We start from the raw sequence: 24,084 nt of genomic DNA, 5'->3' as shown, positions 1-24,084 counted from the left end.
TTTTGTCCTTATCTTTCTTTGGTATCAGAATTAGTTTAGCTGTTTTCCAGTTAGGTGGGAAGTAAGCATTGTTTAACATATTATTTAATAAAGTGCAATATTCTAATATTAGTTCTGAGGAGAAGTTTTTTAGAATGATATTGGGTATTTGGTCTAAGTCGGATGAGAGTTTACGTCTGTAAAGTCGTATGAACTAACAAAAAAGTTTTCTGTTTGGTCGTTATTTAAATTATTGGCTATTTTTTTGGTATTGAAGTTTGTTTAGTCGTTCGAGTGCTATCGAATAAAGTTTTCATTTTCAATAACTTTTTAAAGCATTCTTGTACCTGAAAGTGGACTGGATTGTTGGGTTTACTTTCTTTTGAAGCATGGTAGTTGTTTTTAACTAAGTCTTTTTGTAGAAGGTCGCGGTCCAAGCCAGCGTTTTGGATTATATGGGATGAGTTTAAGGAGATATTTATGTGACTGATTGTATTATTGTTATCTTTTAAAAACGATTTTTTTAATAACGGAACATTTTGAGGGATCGTTAGTCTTAAGGGTAGCAAATCTTTATTTTAGTTATTAAAATTTTTCTTAGTATTGTCATCTATTAGTTTTTTTTACAAGTTTCAGTTTTGCTTTTTCTACTTGAAGTATCGTGGGAGGTAGATATGTTTGAAGTCGATTATGTTTATTAATGGGCGAAAAGATTTTAATTATATGGGGAGTGGACTACTCATTTTCACACCGTCAATAGAGGTGCTAAAAACATTTGCTTCCAGTGAATTTTGTTATTATAGCATTAGCGGTTTAGGAGATATGCATATTAAACCTATTAGGGGCGGGACCACGCCCACTTAAAAAAATAAATTTTACTGCAGATGCCACTCCTGTGATGTGATAGTGTGTACCAAATAATAGTCTTGTGTCTTATTGCGGAGCTTAGTTATGGCAATTTATTTGTTTTTGATTAATGGCGTTTTGTGGGCGTGGCAGTAGTCCGATTATGCCCATCTGCAATACCAACCGTCTCACGATACCAAGAAACATAAAGATATTTCAAATTTTACTCAAGTTAGAGCTTGCACGGACAGACAGTCACCCGGATTTCAACTCGTCTCTTCATCCTGATCATTTATATATACATAACCCTATATCTAACTCGATTAGTTTTAGGTGATACAAACAACCGTTAGGTGAACAAAACTATTATACTCTGTAGCAACAAGTTGCGAGAGTATAAAATGAGAAATGTTTATTAGTTATTAGACTAATGTATTCAATTATCATTTATTTTACCTATTTCAACCCGGAAGTTGCTCGAAAAATTGTTCAGGTCTGCAGTCTACGTTATAAATTTTTTCCACTTTTTTTTATTTTTAAAAGATTGCGTCTTGATTTCTATTTAATGAAGCTCTTCCGTTGGTTGAGCCAGCCGCTTTAAATTTTCGTATAACAAAACTGTTGTCAAAAAATCTAAAAATTGATGCCTATGCCCTAAGCAATTCCCGCTTCGTTATACCACTCTGGGTATTCTTCCTGTGTTTTTGCAATAATCTGGGTTATTATTAATGTTTTTATACCCTCTCTGCATGCATTCTTCAAGAAGAGCTCGTTCTAATAGCTCATTTGAAGGCGGCTTGACCAGCTTTAGATTATCGGGACTTTTATAATTTTTGATTCGTATTACGGCTTTGACGTATCTGTATCTCAGCTGTTTTCTCAGTATTCGCAAAGTGCTCATGTGGAATATCTATTTGTTCCACGGCAAGTTGCTCAGCTGGCTTTAAATTATCTCCCAGATCGTCTTCTTGGCCAATATTCCAATCAAGGTTATTATCGTCGCCTTCTTCACCATTGCTGCCAGTTTGTGAGAATTTTCGACGCAATATGTGCATAGAAAGTAGCCTTGCAATAATATATTGCATATTTATTTTTTTGTTTATTTGATTAAAATTAATAAACTTAATTACTACAATAAACAATAGTACAACGATAATATATAATACGTACAGTGTCTCTAGACGAGCTCTCGAGTACTCCGCTATCAGTAATTAGTAACATTTTATTAACTAATGATATTATTTATATCTTAACTTAGTAGATTTATATCTTAACTTGTATATAGTATATACTTGTATTTGCTTGCAAGGAAAAAGTAAAAAAAAAATGATGCATAAATGATTTTATATATAAAATGGTTAAAGAAGAACAAGAAATCAGACCAGATGTGTCATGGAGTTTTGAATTAGTGAGTATTTTCGAAATGACTACTTTGTTGTTAGCTCTTCTAAATATGTCATAGATTATTGGGATGTTGTCTTCGTTTTGAATGAAGCCATTTTTGTCCAAGTAGAGAAAGGATTCTGGTGGTGCAAATCCGTTTGTAATAGCTAATGCAAAGTAGTCATCACTTTCGTAAAAAGGAGCTCTTATTAAATTGTTATTGTCATCATATAGACAACGACTTATATTCTTTCTAATCAAATTTATGATGTGACAATCAATTCTGGGAACTTTTGCAGTGTCGAATAGTTTAGAGCTAGATATAAATTTGTTAAAATTACTATGCAGCGATGTGCATGATCGTAGTATTCTTCTCACGAATTTTCTGAGTATTTCCATATATGAAGGAGAGATATTAAATCAAATTAAACATCCATATGAAAGTATTGGTCTCACTAGTGATTAATACATGATAATTTTTAGCCTGTGTTTTGGAAGTTTTGCAGAAAACATTGTTTTATAAGTATACAGGGCTCTATTTGTTTAGGATTTGGATGTTGATATCATTAAAATATAAAAACTTATCGAGGTGAATACCAAGATATTTGATTCTCTCCTTGCGCTGTATTCGAATTGCGATGCCAGTTTATTGTATAATCCTCAACAGTTTTGTCGGAGTGGTAAATGACAATGTCATCAGCGAAGGCTATAAAGTTGTCCATTTTTGTACTACTACTGCTTTTTGTTTTATTTATATGAACTGAAAAATGTTTGCCGGATATCATGTTATAAATAATTGTAATCAGATGAAGAGGAAATTTATAGTTGTTGAGCTAACATATTAACCCATCGATCCATACTTGATCGAATGCTTTCTCAAGTTTGGTTTTAGTAACTTTATTTATATTTATATTAGCCAAAACTTCAAAATCTTTACTAATATTTGGTGGCAGGCCAATTGGCCGAAGCTTTTTCAAGTTATTTTTGTCCTTATCTTTCTTTGGTATCAGAATTAGTTTAGCTGTTTTCCAGTTAGGTGGGAAGTAAGCATTGTTTAACATATTATTTAATAAAGTGCAATATTCTAATATTAGTTCTGAGGAGAAGTTTTTTAGAATGATATTGGGTATTTGGTCTAAGTCGGATGAGAGTTTACGTCTGTAAAGTCGTATGAACTAACAAAAAAGTTTTCTGTTTGGTCGTTATTTAAATTATTGGATATTTTGTTGGTATTGAAGTTTGTTTAGTCGTTCGAGTGCTATCGAATAAAGTTTTCATTTTCAATAACTTTTTAAAGCATTCTTGTACCTGAAAGTGGACTGGATTGTTGGGTTTACTTTCTTTTGAAGCATGGTAGTTGTTTTTAACTAAGTCTTTATGTAGAAGGTCGCGGTCCAAGCCAGCGTTTTGGATTATATGGGATGAGTTTAAGGAGATATTTATGTGACTGATTGTATTATTGTTATCTTTTAAAAACGATTTTTTTAATAACGGAACATTTTGAGGGATCGTTAGTCTTAAGGGTAGCAAATCTTTATTTTAGTTATTAAAATTTTTCTTAGTATTGTCATCTATTAGTTTTTTTTACAAGTTTCAGTTTTGCTTTTTCTACTTGAAGTATCGTGGGAGGTAGATATGTTTGAAGTCGATTATGTTTATTAATGGGCGAAAAGATTTTAATTTTATCTCCAACAGTTTTTTTATGATAGGCAAGTTTACAAGAGTTTGAGTAGGGCTTTGAGTTTTGCTTTTGGTACATTATTTTCTATTTCTTTCAAGACAATGTTATTTAAATTAAGCAAATGGTGATTAATCTCTGTGTTGGTCAAGTTTCTATCGTTTGGTACAAGGGATTTATTTTAAAGTTGCATGTTAAGATCTTTTTTAAATTTTGTCCAGTTAGTTTTTTGTAGTCAAGTGTTTTTTTTATTGGGTTGCCTAACAAAGTAAAATAGTTTGTGTTGTCCCTATTAATCGCAACGATTTGAATAGCGCAGTGATAGCTATCGTAATCAATGCATCTCAAGCATTTAACTGTGTTGTTGGCTCTGTGAATATATATCAAGAAAAGAATTAGCTCTTTTGTAGGATGGAGAAACCGAAGCATACATATTGCATCTGAACTTTAATTCGTTGGAGGTCAGCCAGTTTTTTAGGGCTTTACCTTTAAAGTTGTTTTGTAGGTTACCCCAGTCAGTGTGTTTACTGTTGAGATCACCAGAAAATATGTAATAGTGGTTGGGGTTTTCTAGGTTTAAGGATTCGAAGATTGTGTTGAGTTCAGATTTAAATTTGTCGTTATTATTACCTGATGGGTAATAGGCTGAAATTATATACATGATGTTATTCGGAGGCATGTGCATTATTATTACACAAGATTCTAAATAGGATAAGGCATCGATGTGCTCTCGACCCTAACAATATATCTTTTCTTATTAAATTATACCCTATAAATTTTAGTTTGTGTCTTGTGTTAAGTTTAGTTTCGTTCAACAGAACAATATCGGGCTTATTATTTGATAAGAATTTACCTAGCTCTATTATCCTGCTTATATTAATAAGCGAGTTGACATTAAGAGAAATTATGTTTAACTGGGATTGATAATAGTAATAGTATGGTCTGAATTCATGCTGCATCTATTATACTGTAAACTGCATCAACTCTTGCAGTTTTTATTTCCAGCTGCTTCTGCAGAACTGTTAATAGTTTACTTAAAGATAACATTGTATTTTTTAGTTCTTCGAATATTGGATTTTAAGAATTTGGTTATTGGTATCAAAAAATACACCAGTTGCCTACAGACATTTGCATAACTTAAATTAGAGTTAGTAAAATTTTTGTGAGTGTTTATTTTCGAGGCTATTAGGTTTTATTTTTTGAATCTTATTTTTTGTTGAAGCTCTTTATTCCGCTCACAGCCTTTGTAGGAAGCTGGGTGCCCAAATTGTTTGCATAAAATACATCTTATCATTTCATTTTTGCTTTTATGTGTTCCGCTACATTTGACACATCTTGGTGATAGATACAATTAACTTTGACAGTTTCTACATTGCGGAATATCAGCTTTCGGCACTTGTTTGAACCATAAACATAAGTTGTATTATATTGGGTTGCGTGGAAATTTTTGTGGTAAATTGATTAACTTTAAGAATTTTTAAGTTATCGTTTTGATACGTGCAAAGTTCATTAAAAATTTCTTCAATAGGTATGTTTTTGTTTTTAAACATTTAGGCGTGTAAGAATAGAATTTTACTTTTGTTTTTTCTAAGTACCCTCGAACTTTTTTATAGTCTTCAATGTTGGTTAAAAAAATTGCTAATTTATTTTGATTATATTCTTTGATTTTAAATTGTGTTATGTTTAGCCCGTCTTTTATTAGTTACATTATTCGTTTTGATTCGATGTCGGATGTGTTTATTGGAGGAATGTGTTTGCTGTTTATTTTTCGTTTGACGTTTGGTATCAAATTAACTTCCCTAGTGCTGTTTTTGTGAGAGACGACAGCTGGAGTTATTGCTGCCGTTGCACTTGTTGATGCGTTGTTTTTGTTGTATTGCTAGTTTCATTTTGTTCATATTCGATGCTTAGATTATTGGAACGAACGTGTTGTTCGAATTTTTGTAGGGTTTCATTGCACTCTCCTAGATCGTCATCTAATATAGCGTAATAATTGTTTTTGGTATTTTTTAACATTGTGTGTTCAAACACGTTGTCGTTTTTTCTTTTTCTATTTAAGATTATCGTTGCGACATAGTTTGCGGAACTAAGCGCATTGCGCTCACTCATTATAAAAAGGAACCCCTTTACACTTTTATGATATTTATAATTGGTATCGATTTGTTATCACTTTACCCTCCGTGGTATGTGCTTACGCTCTCGCAGTCACAATCAGATTCAATATATTGCGTTTCATGTGCGGAGGGATGCTTATTGCATCCCAAGTTTTCCCATATTTTATAAAAAAAAGTTTTCTAAGGCATCCTGGTTCATCTTCCCTAAGAGTACAAATGACATATTCAAATGTTCATTAAATATATCGCCGCTCAAAGCAATCATTACATTATTAGTTAACTCAGAGGAATCGAAGTATGATATTAGATTGTTTGGCTTTTTTATGGCTTTTATAATATCGATGTGATCTCTCAATCGATTAATTTTAGCAATACTATTTCTCTGTATTGGCCGCCTTAACGGATTCGGATTGTAAAGTGTTTTACAATCCAATTCGTCGAAAAGGTCATTCATATATTTAACAAGCAGTTCGGTTGCTTTGGCGCATTTATTAATATGCTCATAGGAGCCCAACAAATTTTCTTTAATTGCTGCGGCGACCGAATTACTGAGCAGTTGGTAGCTTTGGAGATAGACATTTTATCAAAAATCCCGAGGAATTCCTCGAAAGATATATCGTTAAGTGGCGCATTTTCTATCTGCCCACCTTAGATATTTTCGATCGCCGGCAAACTCTACTGCGATGACATACTATCTCCACCATCTTCGGTTTTTATATGCAAAACCAGAAGAGCTTCATTCAATATTCGCTTTGATGAAACGTCTTTTTTGTGAAAGTGTCTTTTACTTACAAGAATTTTCACCTTCTTGTTCTTTGACGTTGTCTGCGCACACTTAGCACCCATCACCAAACAACAAAACACACATACACACAATTATATGAGCACCAACAAAATTAAAACAAAAATTAATAAAAATCAAATTATACGCATTTGCACTTAACCAAATCCACAGTTGGTATAGCACACTTTTTCAACATTTCTGGACCAATTGCCTCTTTTTCAAAGTGTTTCTCACAAATGAATGAGTTGGTGATTGGAAGATGGCCAGTGGGAGCAATTTTCAAATTCTCCTTCCACTTTTAAGCCAGCTCCCATTCATTTGGGAAACGAAATAACGTAGTACCCCACCGCTGGTACTTTCACACCCGCAAACGCGACACTTTTAAATTTTTAGAATTTTTTAATGTACATGATATGTAAATATTTATTTGATTTTAGCGCAATTATTGACACCCATTTTAACAAATATGTAAAAAGGGCCAAAACGAAACAAAGAATTACTTATTTACATACATAATTACTTTTACACATACAATTGCAAAATTTAATATGCCGACGACAAAACGCAATTCCTCAAATTTTTCACCAGCATTTCCCTGGTTGAGAAAAGCAACATGTAGCATGAACGTGAAATACCGACGCCAAAACACAATTCTATACTTTTGTGACTCCATAAAGGTGTCAAGTACATGAATTTCTAATATATGTATATATACCCTTTTATTGAACTTTTATTCATTATTTTTTAATATATTTTATGTTAATTCGTTCTTTCTTTATTATGAGTTATTAGTAATAATGTATAAATATTTTGATATAATTCTTAAAATAAATTATGTACTTGACACCATGATGGAGTCACATGCTACATGTTGCTTTTTTCAACCAGGGAATTGCTTGTGAAGAATAGCGTTTTGCCGTCGGTATTTCACATTTCTGCTTCAATTTTTCTTTTTAACTACAGAAGCGCTTGTAAATGCAATGTATGCAAATATGTATGTATGCTTTTGCGTTTTGCCGTCAGCATATTACATTTTCTCTGCACTATAGTATATGCGAGATGTGCTATTTGAGATAATTGTTTTTTTTTTTGAACAAAAATGTTTGTATTTTTTTCTATTTGGTGACATACTTACATTTGTACGCATATATGTATTTTTTTTTATTAAGTAGGGGGAAGCATCGAAAGACGAAGTGCGGAACTTGAATCCGCTAAACCTTAATTATTCCCAACTCTAGACTCTCCCACGGAACCACCTGATTAAATATTACTTCGTGGGAGTGATAAGATATTTAAATCTCCTCTGTGATACGGACTGTCGGACGCCTAATCTGTTCTATGTCTTAGTTTTGACATGATTGAGACCTCCGCTTCGCTGACAGCTTTCCTGTTCTCAGTGGACTGACACATGAGTGTCATCAAATTTTCCACCGAAAAACTACCACCAATATAGTTTTTATTTTTTCCCGTATAATTACAAAGCGGGGGCAGTAAAATAATACATGTTCAGAGTCTTCTATGCACTCTGGTCACGTCGGATAGTTCGGACTAGTGTCACGTTGGAATGTATACAGGTAGCTTCTAAAGTACCCATGTCCACTAATAATTGGGTAAGGTCGAAATCCAGGTCCCCATGTCGTCTGCCTATCCACGAACAGATGTCCGGTATCAATCTGTAGGTCCACCGTCCTTTGCGTGAGGCTTGCCACCGTTGATGCCCATTGTCATGCTTTTGTTTCTTTCTTCTTTTTTGGATTCTTTCTTTCTTTCAGATGTCTCTGCTGGTAACTTGCATTCTCGCGCGAATTCGTCACCCTGGATGTCATAGGGCATCATACTGGCTAATACTTCAGCAGCCTAGCTGGATATCGTTCGGAAAGCACTGATTACTCTTAGTGTCGACAGCCGGTGTACTGTGTCAACCGATCTTATTACCTTTGCGAGTAAAAAACGCTAGCTGGAACGCACGCAGCCCTTATTTTCCATCATTCTTGATAAGGCGTTGGGGATTTTATATGCTTTACTTGAGGTGTATTTTAGATGTTTCTTAAATTTAAGCTTTGAGTCTATTATAACTCCCAGGTACTTGAGTTGTGGCTGTGATTGAATCACACACTCTTATGGTGACAGATATTCTTTCCTCCACTTTTCTAGTACTTCTTAGGAGGACTTCTGTCATGTGCTCAGCCAGTAGTAGGCTCCTTGAGGAGAGCCATTGCCGCAGACTGTTTACGCATTCATTGCATTTGTTCCGGAGTTCATCTAGGTGTTTAGCCACTGCTACCACTATAAGGTCATCCGCGTATGCGATTAATTTCCCGGCTTCTGTTTGACTTATTCTTAGCTCCCCATCATACATTACGTTCCATAGAATGGGGCCTAAAACCGAGCCTCGAAATAGAGTAGCTATTGGTGCCTTCTTCATATGTTTACAAGATATTGAGAAGCGAGTATTTCATACAGAGCCTTGATTATGGTTGCCCATTTTGCCGAGTTGAAGGCATTCTTCACATCTAGGGTGATCAGCGCGCAATATTTTTTAGTCCCGCCTTTCCATCTTTTTCCACTTACTGCGCATTTCGCAGTGTCAACGACATTGTTTAGTGTATCAATAGTGGACCTCTTTTCCATAAAGCCGTATTGTCTTCCTGATAATCCACCGGCTTTCTGGATTGTTATCTCCAAGCAGTTTCTTACTATGCTTTCGTACACGATATGATGAGGCTTCCTCCGTAGGATGATTTAGTTTGGGAAGTAGAACCAATCGCTGAACTTTCCATGGGTTGGGCAATATACCTTCATTTAAGCACACATTGTATATTTTTGCGAACACATTTGGTTTTAAATTCATGGCTTCTTTTAAGGCCCTGTAGGGTATGCCATCTATACCAGGACTTTGCCGTTTATAATTTTTCACGCTATGGCCAATATTTCTTCTTCACTAATTAGTGCAGGTGACTCTATAACTTCTGTTCGTGGCTTAGTATAGGGGATTAGATGGGATGGATTTTGGGAATAATGTTTCTACGATATTTTTCATAACAGATGCGCTTTTGGGTTGTTGTGTCTTATTTTTGAACTTTGACATGCATATTTTGTACGCCGTACCCCAAGGGTCTACGTTTGCTTCCTCACAGAGCTTTTCAAAACAGTTCCTTTTGCTGCGGGCAATAGCTGACTTTAGAAGCTTTTTTTGTGTTTTAAATATTTCTTTGAACCTGTTTGCATTTTCCCCACATTGGTTACGCTGTATACGGCGTCTAGCTGCATTACAGAGCTTTCTTAGCATACCTATTTCTTCGTTCCACCAATATGCTGGCTTTCGTTTATTACTATTCTACGCATAGTGGCATAGCATGCTGTGACCAGTTTTTTCCGCACTGCGGATACCAGGTAAGTGGCTTCATCACCTGGTGCATTTCCTGAGCCCCGAACTATCTCAAAAAGGTCGGCATCAAACTCCATTTGTTTCCAGCTACGTTTTTGGCAAGTGCTGTTGCTGCGGGGTGCCGTCTCTCCGGAAAACGAAATATCAGCAATAATAGCTATGTGGTCAGTACTTGTAAATATTGTACATACATATATCCGACACCGTCCACTTTATGGGCCCGCTTAGAGCGTCGTTTCCAAACATTAGATCAATAATGGAGCCTTTGTTTCCGTTTTGAAATGTATTTTGCGTTGCCATATTTATTATCGTAACACGCATTGAAGTCGCCCGCGATTATGACTGGCGATTTCCCTCTGGTTACTAAAGCAAGCTTCAGGAGGAAGTTCCAAAATCTATTATTGAGACGCTGGGAGGAGCATAGCAACAAACAAAGTATATGCCACGTATATTTGCCCATGTGAATGTAGATAGGTAGGTAAAGTGCCATTCGACACACCTAGGCCTTTAGGAGGCCCATTTTGATACCACTGGGACTGTGGTCCCCTCACTCTATTGGCTCCTCTCTGAACCACCCCGTACTTCTGATGAACTTCATCAGTGAGACAAGTTTTATCCGTGTAACCTCCGAGACGTCGTCAAGAAACCCACGACCGATAGCTGTGATTCTTTTCCTATATAGTGCTGCGAAATCGCATAGAAGATGTTTAATGGTCTCCTCCTCTTCTACTTCCTGACAGCTTCTACAATAGTCGTTATATGGTGTGCAAAGTCTGCTAGCATGTCTGCCTATTAGACAGTGGCCTGTTAGTACTCCTACTAGAGTTCTTATATCATTCCGCTTGAATTTTAACAGTCGGCATATGCGGCTCATATTCCATTCATGCCACGTTTGTCTGCTAGTTGAGCAGGTCAGGGACTGATTCCACTGACACTCGGTTATGTTAATGACATGTTTGTCGATTAAGTATCTACAAGTAGCCAGAGGCATATTTATGTTCTCCTTACCAGGATCTAGTTGTAGAGTGGTGCCTGTTCTGGTTAGTGCATCTGCTACACAGTTCCCGGGGATGTCACTGTGTCCTGTTACCCATTGCAGATTTACCTTGAAATAGGATGACAGATCCGCTAGAAGATCATGGCAGTATTTCACTGTCTTCGACGAAATCCTATGAGCCATCAGAGATTTTAAAGCCGCCGGTCTGTCTGTATATAAATATATTTCTTGTTGTCACTGCAGTGGTCTGGTAACCGGAAGGCGATTTTGGGATCTAGTTTAGCCGAGAAGACACCGCCGCCTACTCGGTTATCCAGTTTGGAACCATCTGTATCTCCTCTCTGGAGGGGAAGGCAATATTCAGGACCGGTTATGGGAAGAAACGGGAACTTCCTAAGTATCATAGAATGCCCCTTGTTACTGGCGACTAGTAGGGAGGATTCCCTCAGTCTCAGAGCTGACTTCGCTGCCTTTTGCTTGCAAAACAGATCTGTTCGCAGTAAGTGTAAAACTACGTTGAGTGCCTGGCTTGGCGTAGTTGTGAGAGCTCCACTGATGCAAATACTGTCGGCTCTTTGTATACTTTCCATGCTTCTAATCACATATTTCTTTTCTGTAATTGGCCACCATACTAATATACCGTAAGTCATACAGCCAGTGAGCTACCCGAGGCGTCAGTCCCCATCTGGGCCCCACCATTCTTTTACACGTGTAAAGCGCTGTAGCTACTTTTTTTACCCTCGCTTCCAAGTTTTGTTTCCAGGAAAGCTTCCTGTCCAAAATTAGTCTTAAGTAGCTTGCTTTATCTCCTATCGTTAGCCTGGTGCCATTTAAAAATGGCGGCGTGATTTCTGGAGTACTGGGTTTCTTAGTGAACAATACTAGTTCTGTCTTGCTAGCATTTAAATTCAGTCCGCATGATACGGCCCATCGATTAATATCGTTTAATATTGTCTGCATAAGGCTAGCGAGGGTATCCGGGAACTTGCCTCTAACTGCCACATCATCAGCGTAGGCCACAACATGTACCCCCTTCTTTTCTAGATCCACAAGCATTTTATTCATTGTCAGGATTCAGAGAAGTGGGGATAACACGCCTCCTTGGGGTGTACCTATTCGGACAGATCTGCGCATCGTTAAAGCTCCCAACGTTAAAATAAATGACCTGCCCAAGAGCATCTGTACAATTAATTTCCGAAGAGGCTCAGAGATGTCCAGATCTTTAAGCGCGCTCAATATGGTCTTCAGCTGGATGTTATTGAAAGCACCTTCTATGCCTAGGAAGGCTAGGAAGGGTGTATTCTTTTATTTCCAGAGACTTTTCAATTTCAGTTACCACTGAGCTTAATGCCGCTTCTGTGGATTTACCCTTAGAATACGCATGCTGCGAAACCGCCATTTTTCCTGGGTTTAGTTTGCCCTTATATGTATTTCTATTAGTCTCTCCAGCGTTTTTAAAAGAAATGATAAAAGACTAATTGGTCTAAAATCCTTTGGAATAATTTGTGAGCTTTTGCCAGCCTTTGGTATATATATCACCTTGACTTCCCTCCATATCGAGGGAATATAGTTTAATTGCAGTGCCCCTTTACGCATGGTTGTTAAACAGTTTATTGTGTAGCTCAGGGATTGCTGTACCTGAGCCCGGAATAATCCGTCTGATCCCGGCGTTTTATAAGGCTTGAAGCTGCCATCGCCCAATAAACATTACTATCTGACACTATGTCTAGGGAGGGGACTCTGAGCCCACTTCATTCTCCAGTATATGCTCCCTTATGTGGTTCTAGAAACTGCCTGGGAAGTGAGTGTCCATTAGTAGGCCTAGAGTCTCTTCACTGGACACCGTCCAGCTGTGGTCTGGCTTCTGAAGGTATCCGATGCTATGTTTCGACTGTGTCATTATTTTTCTAAGTCGAAACGCTTCTGCCGTATTCTCGATGTCATTACAAAAAAATTTCCACGAATTTCTTTTTGCCTTTCCTTCCTCCTTTTTATATGTCCGTAGGAGGCTATAATAGTTATCCCACTCTCTATCTTTTTGGGATAATTTGGCAAAATTGAATTGGTTCCTGCAATCTTTCTACATGTTCTTAAATATGGGAGACCACCAAGGGGGCCTAAATCTTCCCCTACTGTTCGTTAATGGACACGCCACCTCTAGTGCTTGACGACAAGAACCTGTGAACTGTTTAATGATTTGTTTTCTGGTTGAAATGGTGGTATCATAGGAATACGCTTTTTTAGCTCCTGTATGTGCATCTGCCAGTTCGTTTTCCTATGATTCCAAAATTTCTCTTCCCTCACTACATTCTCTTCGATTATACACTCAATGTAGCGGTGATCTGAGAAGGAATGTTCCTCCAGTACCCTCCAATGTGTTATTTTATCCACCAGTTCTTTCGATACAAGTGTTATATTTAATACTTCCTGTCGGTTTCTGGTTATAAATGTTGGCGTACTACCTTTGTTGCATAACGAAAGCTTATTTCCTATTAAATAATTAAAGAGCAACTCACCCCTTCGCCCCGCCCGTCTCCCAGCTTACTACTGTAGTGTCGCTTTTTACTAGCCAATATACATGTCCTAGCTTTACCTACGTAGACATCCGCGTATAAATTATATCCCGGTGTCGTCAGACCGCAAATAGGCCCTCCATTAACCCAGGGCTCCTGAATGAGGACGAAGTCAGGCCGATCTTCAGCCATGCGGTTAACTAAGGCTAGAGACGCTAGTTTGCTGTGGTGTAGATTAATTTGGAGAAGACACATTAATTAGTGTAAAGTTTAGAGTGTCTGTCTGCAAGCTCAGACCCCGAAGTACACTCACCTTGGTCAGTGTTCTCTACATCACTCGAGGACTCCATTGGATCTTCCTCGACTTCGCATTCCGATTACGATGCCAAGTTTTCTCCTGCATCGGCGTCTGACTTGTAGGTCATAAAATTCACTTTTGTGAATCCGTAGTTGATCTTTCCGCCACTTTTCGCTAGCGGTTCTACGGATTCCTTTGTTAGAAGCAACAGAATCTGCATTGTGGCTCGGTTCGCCTCCACACCAGATTCCGCTGCGGGGTCATCGAAGGCCCTGACGAATCTCCATCCCCCAGTTGGCAAATTCGGGTTACAGGCTCTTATGAGCTGCATTATCTGGTCCGGCTGCGATGGTGTAGCCGGGATCCATACCCTTGCCCTCGGTCGGGAGGGGATATGTTTTTTGTTTACCGCTACTAGCCTCGCTCCGGGGTAGACCTCCCCCACCTTAGCTATTGCGGCCTTATATAGCTGGACCGATCTCTCGTCGTCACACGCTATCATCTTTATCTGACCCTGATACCATCCGGCATCCGTACATGACGGGGGTGGACCTGGATTGCTAAGTAGCACTTCCAACGTCACATTCTTCAGTGCGGCTTGCACCCACTTCCATTGGGCTCTGGGGATTTTTCCTTCGGGGTCATCCTCATCCAGCACCCCAATAGCAATGTGGTTCCGGGCCACATCAGCAAAAGATTTTGCGGGCGTCACGCCCTTAGTCTTCGGTCTCTCAGCTGACGGCTTAGCCTCTTCAGCTGACCTTTGTGTCTTAGCTGCCACTACCGGCGCTTCTAGCTTGAAGTTAGGCAAGTCAGCTCTCGCGCAATCAATGGATTCCTGGAGCTCTTTTGTGAGAGCCTCATTGGTTGGCGGTTGCAGCTCCACCTTCTCCAGTAGGTATGCAGCGCGTCGCTTCTCTGCATACCTTGCCTTCGCTGGGTCGTCAATCTTACAGATAGGCCATTCTCTGGCTGGCCCACTACTGGCAGCATCACTTTGGCATCTCCCTGCTTAGCTGCCAAGCCTTGGCTACAGGGGTTAGTATGGGCTGCCTCAATGCTGCTGCTTTCCTGGCGCCAGTCTTGGCTTCTGCACCTTTGGTGTTTGCCTTTGCTCCAGGACCAAGCTTCGCTCCTGTCTTCGCCTTGGCTGTTGTCGAGCTCGTGCCAAACGCTGCTTTCCTCTGGGAACAACTAGCTCCCTCCGGCCTTTTTGAAGGAGGTTCGGACTCCTTTTTGTTTTTATTATTATTATTATTATTATTATTTTGGCTCATACTTTATGTCCGCTTGCGCATAGCCTCCGCTACGCAAGTAAGGCTATCTTATTACGGAGGGCGCCAGGTATCCGTAAGCTCCTTGCGAGACTGGGTTATTTAAGGGCCCCCAGCCAGGTTAATTTTCGGCACGGGTCGCATGACACCTTGATCCAGCCCTTTACACACCTCCTACCATGGTAAGACCTCCTATCTGGATGCTGCACTATTGAAGAGTACAGAAAACCCAGATAGGAAGCCTGAGCTTAGCTAGATACCTCATTGCTACAACAGGGGCCAACTGCTGCCAGCTCGTCCTTGCCTACGTCGTGAAACTCTGGTATCTATTCCCAGTCGGCACCCTCGTGGAGGGTTAAGCGGAGGATTTTGCCAACATGCCCATGTGAAACAATTACGGTCTTCGGTCTTTGGAGCAGGATATAAAAGGTTGGTATTTACATGACCATATTGCAGCTTTGCCAGATATGTATGTGGTCCAGGTGCTTTCTGAACGCTGGGAGTATTGCTCGCTTAGTAAGGCACAGTGGTTTAAATTTAGCTGAAGTATCCTCATTTTCCTTACGACTTTACCATCTACAAATACTTGGTGTCGCTCTGCGCATTCACACGAACAAAAAGAGTCCAGCAACTTAAATCGAGTTTTTCTGTCATTCCTTTTCATAAAATTTTCGTAAATATTTGTGCGGTTCGACTGCGCAACACTTAGAGCGTGTTGCATATTTCATTTGTATGTTGGGATGATGGTATCACATTTTGCTTGCAATGAATTACCATGAATATGGTAGAACAATATGCATAATACCTACACGCTTTATGGTTTCAAAGAAATACTTAAGACGGGAATTCCCTAATCCACCAGAATGTATTGAATACCCGCTACTAATATTTTCGAGGCCAAATTTATAACAGGAATTTCCTAATCTTTAAGTATTAAAAATTCATAATTTCTTTACTCCATATTTTTGTCTGTTTATTTATAATAACATCCTTGAATTAATTACAATTCTCATTTTAAATAAAATAATATTCGAAATAACTCTTTTGCGGTTAAAAGAAATAAATATAAGAGCATCTTAATATTTTATGTTAATATAAAAAAGTAAAGTTAGCAATTTTATTACAATTCTTTTATGTATACTGGTATATTATTACATTTAATACCGCTATATGTTATTAGAAATGTAAATTGAATATTTCTGAATATCTTAATTTTCTCCTTATTTTCAATTTTTCAAAATATTTCTATTATTCTTTGCATACATATTTGCATATTACATACAAAAAATAGATAACAGAATTCAAATTTTTAACGAATTCATTTGAAACCGAGCGCTCTTGCAACCGTTCAAAGAATTTGAAAGTGAAAAGGAATGCTAAAGAGGGTAGCTGTGAGCTGGAATACATACATAAGTACATAACTACCAGCAAAATTATTAAGCAATTCCGAATCCACTTAAATTTTCATTCTGCTATTCTATTAATATCTTGTTATTTGTAATTCTCAACTACTTTAAACAAGTCGTAACATAAGAAGCTGATTGTGTGCTGAACAAAGCATACACTGAATGGGGCGATTTTGCGATTGGTAGCCGGGAATGACGTTTGCTCCGTCCCGACTTATAAAAATCGAGTTTTCGAATAAGGGTGGTATGATTTCTAAGTATCGTTTAATATGTCATGATCTGCAATTTTTTAATGGAAAGATATACGCAAGAACAACGTTTACAAATTATTCAATTTCACTACCAAAATAATCGTTCTCCAATTGCTACCTTTCGTGCGCTTCTGCGGTTTATGGTCGTTAATGTTATGGTGAGTTGTGCAACCATTACATTCACCTCAATTAACAGTTTAATGTGGCTTTTGGTCTGGTGGAATCAGCGGTCTGCTCTTCTTTCTAAATGAAGGTGGTGGCACCGTTACTCTCAATGGAGAGTAGTATAGATCGACGATAACCAACTTTTTATGGCCGCAATTGGAAGAAGTTGATCTCGACAGCATCTGGTTTCCACAAGACAGGGCTACGTGCCACACAGCACTTGCAACAACCGAATATTGCGAGAAAAGTTTGGATATACGATAATTTCAAGCAATTGTGACATTGAATGGCCCCAAAAAGTTGTGATTTAACACCATTGGACTACTTCTTGTGCGGTTATTTGAAGTCATTGGTATTTAGCAATAAACCTTTAGAAGCTTAAGAAGTCAGTACTGAACGTGCTATTTATGACATACGACTCGATTTAGTGGAAAAAGTACTCGAAAATTGGGTTCATCGCACTCGTTCCTGCAAAAGAAATCGTGGAGGCAATTTGAAGTATGTTATATTCAGAACTTAATTGCGTCGATTGTTATTCACATTAAATAATAAATAAAAAACCTTTGAATTTCCTTAACAATTAGTGGGCTTTTTTGTATTTTATTGTAAATCGTATCACTCTTATTGGAAAACCCTGTACAATTTCTGTGGTTTTGGAAGAAGTTGGCGGATTTATTCAACTAAAGAAATTAGTGTAGTATACCAAATTTGTTGAATTTTATATAAAAGTAAACAATATTTCAATAAAAACCTGAAAGTTTAATTAACAAACCCAAAATTCATATTTATTCACCCGTAATTGAAACATATGGCAATGGCATAAATTAAAATTAGTATTTAGTGGAATACAACACGACGTTACGGCAGCAGCAGTTGCTGCAGTCGCTAAGTTAAAACCATTTATAATTTTGCCTACGACAACGGGCAGCTGTAGTGTTGCCACTAATATGTGAAATGTAAAATTATTCAATGCTCTGGTAATTCTAATGTTATTTTACCAGGAGAAGCAGAAAATAGCGCTGGTAATGTAATAACAATTAATAATATTTAACAAATTATTCGACCTATTTACTTATTTTTTGCACAAAACAATTCACTTTGAACAAAATATTTAAATTTCACTGACGTGATAGGTTTTAGTACGGCAACAACGAAATTAGGTACATCAGCTGTTTGATATGATGCTGTTGTCTTCAAAATGTGCAAGAATTTGGTGCCGTGCCGTCATCTTTGTGTGCTGTCTAAATAACTATGCCCATAACGTGTGTAACTTAATATAATATTTGACAGAAGCTGCCTGTCGCTTGTCGTGGGTGAAAAGGAGTCTACAGTGGATGCAGCGGAGTCGAGGTTGTTTCTGGGATTGTTTGTTACGTGTTTAAATTTACAATTTCGCGGAAAACATATGTAGCGATCTCCAGTACTTTCACTGGTTATAGAGGATCAGGCGGGAAATTTTTACGATAGATAGCAACACCGGTCACGGTATCAACATCAGCAAGAATTAGAGACTTATGTGCAGTTGAGTGCAAAATCAACCCCAACGATAACAGTAGTAAGCAATTAGTTCTAATAACTATTTATTTATCATCAAATGCTTCAATGAGGTATTCCAAATTATTTATCTGAAAAGCTTTATTGCCATTATAGAATTTAGTTTGACATGCTCTGGACTATGTTATTGGAGAACGCGTAGAATATTATAAATAGCCGGTTGTTCTTGCGAGTGATTTAAATTTTTCATTGCTAGAAGCTGCGCCATTACTACAATTTCTCAAAGATAAATTCTCTTTAGAAATTATTAATGGTAAGAATATTCCAACGACAAAAGATGAGACCAGTATTGATGCAGTTTTCACCAGAAAAATTAATAAAATAGATATTAAACATTTCATATGTTATTTTAGCTTTCATAATCCATTTTTGAAATAATTAACTTGAATTAAAAAAAAATATTATTATATATATTTTTTAATGAAAAAATTTGAGTGAAAACGAAATTTCATGCCATTTAGATACTCTATCTACATGATGCAACAGAGTATAATACAATGTTCCGATCGACACTTAATTACAAGATTTAGACGGTTGAGTAGATTATCTCACTAATCTACTAGAGTAAGCGAGATTTCGCCATACAATATGTCACCCGTTAATCTCGTCACCGAAAAGACTTGAAGCTAATCTACTCGAAGTATCCGTGTGTGACTCTGCTAAAGCGCCATCTGTTTGTCAGTAGGGAAATGTATCACATTATCACAGCTTTTTTAGATACTACATAGAGAAAAATTATGTAAACAAACAAATAATTTGAAAGCAAAGCATCTGAGTTCGCCTGGAAATCGACTTCCCAAAACAAAAAAAGCGCCCATTATTTCCATTAAATGGAAAATATTTACAACAACAATATATTATTATAATTGATATATTGAAAGATGTTAATTCTTTTAAGTAAAAACATCTGTGAGACAAGTCTAGATTAGTGAATAGATTAAATATAGTCTAATCACTTAAAATGTTTGGTCGGAACATGGTATAATAGTTTGGATCACCTGTATATATAGACTATCAGGAGGACGAGAGACTTCCGGAGTTCTGTGTGTCCGTGCAAGCCATAGCTTGAGTTAAATTTGAGAGATTTTGATGAAACTTAGTACATCTATTCTTTGGCTTCCTTTGGATGTAGCCACTGTAAATAGGCAAATTCGGCTAGATGTGGCCACGCCCCTTAAAAGATCTAATGCAGGAAGTACAAGAAGATCTCATAATACTGAAAATGAGCGAAATCGTAAAAATAATAACAACGCCCAGCTCACATATAACAACTGTAAGTCGATAAATCACTAAAGACGCATCTCAGAATTATTAATTTTTGCAGACAATGTGGTATTTAAGGGCATAGTAGGAATTTGTGCACAAATTGCGCAATTTCCGTGACACCGACCCCTATTAGGTTTTTTAGTTTGGTGGCGAAAATGGGAATATGTGTGAAATTATTTCATGGGTCGCAGCTCCATTTACATTATGTACATACATTATTATTTTCTTTATTCTAGGAAAATTTGTACTAAATAAATATGTCAATCTGTAAGTTAAAAAAAAATGGGTGGAAACATATTTTCAATCGTAGTACTTAAGCTTAATGCAAAGAGTGTAATAGTTTTGTTCATTTATTTTGTATATCAAAATGATCAGTATTAAGAGGCGAGTTTAATTATTAGCGTATGTTGCTAGATATTTATAGTTACTAGATATTTATAGCTAGTTTGTAGCACCTGTGATGGTTTTTTGTTTCTTAAACTGGGATTTTAATCCAAAGATAAGCTAAGTTCTTTTTTTCATTTCATAAATTTGTTTTTATCTAAAGTTAAGCTTCTTTTCGACAAATTCATGCCCTATAACAATTAATATTGTTCTTAATAATAAAAACAATAAATTATATTGATTATGTAGTGTTTTATTTCTCTAATTTATCCAATAGGTCAGGTTACGCGCGACCGCTGCCGTTACAAATGGCCACACGCCCGCTTGACGTTTAAGATTATGCTGAAAAGTAATAAAAGTGTATTAATTCACTAAAGAAAAACGACAGAAATTTGGGCGTAACATTATGTTGATATCATTACATTTTATAATAAATTCATTTGTAAAACTCTCGCAACATGGTGCACATAGTTATAATTGTATAATTGTCTCTCTTCAGAAATACCTGAGAACGGCGCTGATTTGGCTCACTTTTCTGCAGTCCACAAAACGTGTTTGTTTGCGAGTGAGCAAAATCCAGACAAGAGTTTACTGCTTAAGTATGCGCAACATCGCTGGGAGGCTGCGTAAGTGTTAAATGCTAAAACATATTAGTTTTAAAAGTATACACATCTTGGAACTTAAAAAAATAATTTACCTGACCAAATTAACTTTTTTGCCGCTCGAAGACCTTTTTTACTGAACTAATGATACTTATTTTAAATTCACGATATTTATAACATAAAACTATGTTTTTCTAAAGTCTTATTTACAATACAACTTTTACTGATTCGACAATTTGTAACTTGTTTACGTGCATTAATGAATTACCTTTATTTTGCTTAACCGCTATTTTACTTGATTTCGCCAACAGCGAAGTTGTGTCTGCTATTGTTATTATTATTACAATTTTATTTACGTTACGTATTGTATTGCATCGTAGCCTACAGTTAACAAATTGTTCAGATCGGACGATTGATCGATCAAAATCAAGTTTTTGCATGGAACATTTTTTTAATTGACAAGACATTTTCACGAAATTTGGCATGGATCATTGTTCAATCCAACACCAAATTTGAGGTAACTTGATGAAACATAGTACACGTGTTCTAGGGAGAATTAAAGATGCGCGGAATCGGACCATTGCCACGCCCACAAAATGTCGTTAAGTAAAAACATACAAAGGGCTGTAACTAAGCTCCAAATTAAGATACGAAATCGTTATTTGGTACAGGTTGGTCGTAGACCCGCCCTCTAATAGCTTTAATAAGCATACAAGTATATCACAAACCACTAGTACTATTTCAACCACACTTGTACAAAGAAAGTCCTTCAAACTTTTCTTTATTTAGCGTAAAAATAATAATAATAACCCAACGATTACCCTCCTCTCGCCCAACATACGCGAGGAGCGCAATCCGCATACGTGCGGAATTAGCCGAGTCAGAAAAGACAAGAGAGTTTTGTAAGTATTGAGATCTAAAACTGCTCAGCTACAGAAAAAAAAATTCAACAGCCAAGATCTAAAGTTACAATATAATAAATTGTTACATTTTCATTTATTAAGAGAAAACAATAAAGTCTTTTTAATTTTGAAAAGTGAGTCAGAGAAGTCAAATGTGCTGGAATGAGAATTAAAATCATGACATATACGGCGGAATGGCTCGTTTAGTTCAAAATTTGATCTACAGGATTTTAGCAGTAAAGGTCTAAACTGCCTCGAAAGGCGAACCGGGACGACTAGAAAGTGTAGGTAGATTAATAAGTTTTAAACGACTAGTGTATGGATGTAGACTTACCCTAGAATTCCATCGGAAATGCGCTGAGGCGAAAAGTAAAAATTGTTTTTGAACAGACTCTAACTTGTCAGAATGGATTTGGTAGCTAGGGTTCCATACAACAGAGCCATATTCCAATATAGGTCTAACCAAGTAGTATAAAGTGTTTTAGTAATATAGGGATCTCTAAATTCTTTAGACCAACGTTTAACAAAACTGAGGACAGCTTTTGCTTTCAAGACCATGGTATCAATATGAAGACTAAAATTAAGCTTAGGGTCCATATTAACTCCCAAATAAACATAATAGTTAAAAACTTGCTCTATAATATGGTGTTTTATTACATAAGAAGAGTGGTGCACAGATCTACGGGAAAAGCACATCATCTTACATTTATTGAGATTTAATGGCAAATCATTTCTATCACACCATTGTTTAAGTCTGTTTGCAACAGACACCTTTAATCAGTTGAAGTGTATGATTTAAAAAGCTTTACGTAGTCGGCGTATAATAAAATTTTTGAGAATTTTATTACTGAAGAGATATCGTTAATAAACAACAAGAACAGAATCGGGTCAAGATGACTACCTTGCGAAACACCTGAAGAAACATTAATTGTATCTGAAGGTGTATCCTCAAATATAACTCGTTGTGTTCTATTATAAAGATAGGAAGATACCCATTGAAGGAATCTTGGCTGAAAGCCCAGCAGATCAAGTTTATGTATGAGAATCTAGAGATTTACTTTATCGAAAGCTTTGCTAAAGTCTGTGTATATAACATCCGTATGCTTATGTTCCCTAAAACCCAATGATACATGGTTTACAAATTCAAGTAAGTTTGTTATAGTCGAATTCCCTTTACGAAATCCATGCTGAGATGAGGAAATTAACGGAGATATCGAAAAGGTTATATGTCAGTGATGATAGCTTCAAAAAGTTTAGATATAACTGATAGTTTTGCGATACCTTTATAGTTTTCAATGTTGGATCTAAATCCACTTTTATGCAAAGGAATTATAAATAACTGTTTCCATATTGAAGGACCACCGTGTTTAAGAGAGGAATTAAATATCCTTGTCAAAGGCAAGTAAATATATTTGGAAATCCGGCGTTTGGAGTTGACGAGATCATAAAACGATTTTGGATTACTTATAATATTCTTTTTTACTTTATTTAAGTAATTATTATAACATTTTTTGTTTAGGTCAAAATATTGTCGACGCAATAGAGAATATTTAGAATAGTCGACAAGTGAACCGGTTTTTTTTAAAATGTTTAAAGGCTCGTTTTTCTGTTTTTCAATTTGTGTAACTCTTTCGAAAACCACGGACTTATACTTTTGCTTTTATTAACAATTACTAGTGGAACATACTTTTCAAATAATTTCATAATAATGTTATTAAAATGAGAGACACTCAATTTAATGTCACCATTATAATTAGACCATGTTATTGTAGAAAGTTCTGTATTTAACTTTTTAAAATTAGCTTTTGCAAAGTTAAACCGATTACAGAAGCACGAAGTTTGATGATTATTATCCCGTACATTGCCTGAGATTTCGACAGATGTTTCCAAAGCAGGATGATATGAGTCCTCTGGCAGAACAAAAGGATTACTCTAAATAACGGAACACTTTGAAGAGGTATCAACGTATACTAAATCTAATCATTTACCAAATTTATTCGGAATGAAATTAATTTGGTTCAGATCCAAATCGGACATTTTTTCGAAAAACTCATTAAAACATGACCGATTGCAAATCGGCACGATATAGGCATCGAAAGGTTACCACGAAGCACACGGTAAATTGAAATCACCTAATACAATTATTGAATCTGCATTATTTGCCATCGAGGTAGTACTATTGATTAAAGAAGCATGCTGCATGTATACAGATAAGTCCGAATGGGGTGGTATATAAGATAGGGTTAAATAAATAAAGCAACTATTAACGTATACTCTAATACATTTAAATTCAAATGAGT

General features: G+C 36.6%; 1 protein-coding gene across 2 annotated transcripts in view; it reads left to right on the top strand.

The window, feature by feature from the left end:
* Positions 1–24,084, top strand: part of nvd (cholesterol 7-desaturase nvd) — a 410,950-nt gene that overhangs the window by 326,434 nt on the left and 60,432 nt on the right. For both annotated transcript variants that reach the window (XM_070112982.1, XM_070112983.1), the window contains exon 5: positions 20,780–20,906. In XM_070112982.1, coding sequence (XP_069969083.1) covers positions 20,780–20,906 — 127 coding nt within the window. The remainder of the gene's footprint in view (positions 1–20,779; positions 20,907–24,084) is intronic.

Source organism: Bactrocera oleae, chromosome 2 (assembly GCF_042242935.1).
Source record: "Bactrocera oleae isolate idBacOlea1 chromosome 2, idBacOlea1, whole genome shotgun sequence".
NCBI classification, from domain to species: domain Eukaryota; kingdom Metazoa; phylum Arthropoda; class Insecta; order Diptera; family Tephritidae; genus Bactrocera; species Bactrocera oleae.
Note: the sequence above shows the minus strand (reverse complement) of the source record. Positions and strands in the feature narration are given on the sequence as shown.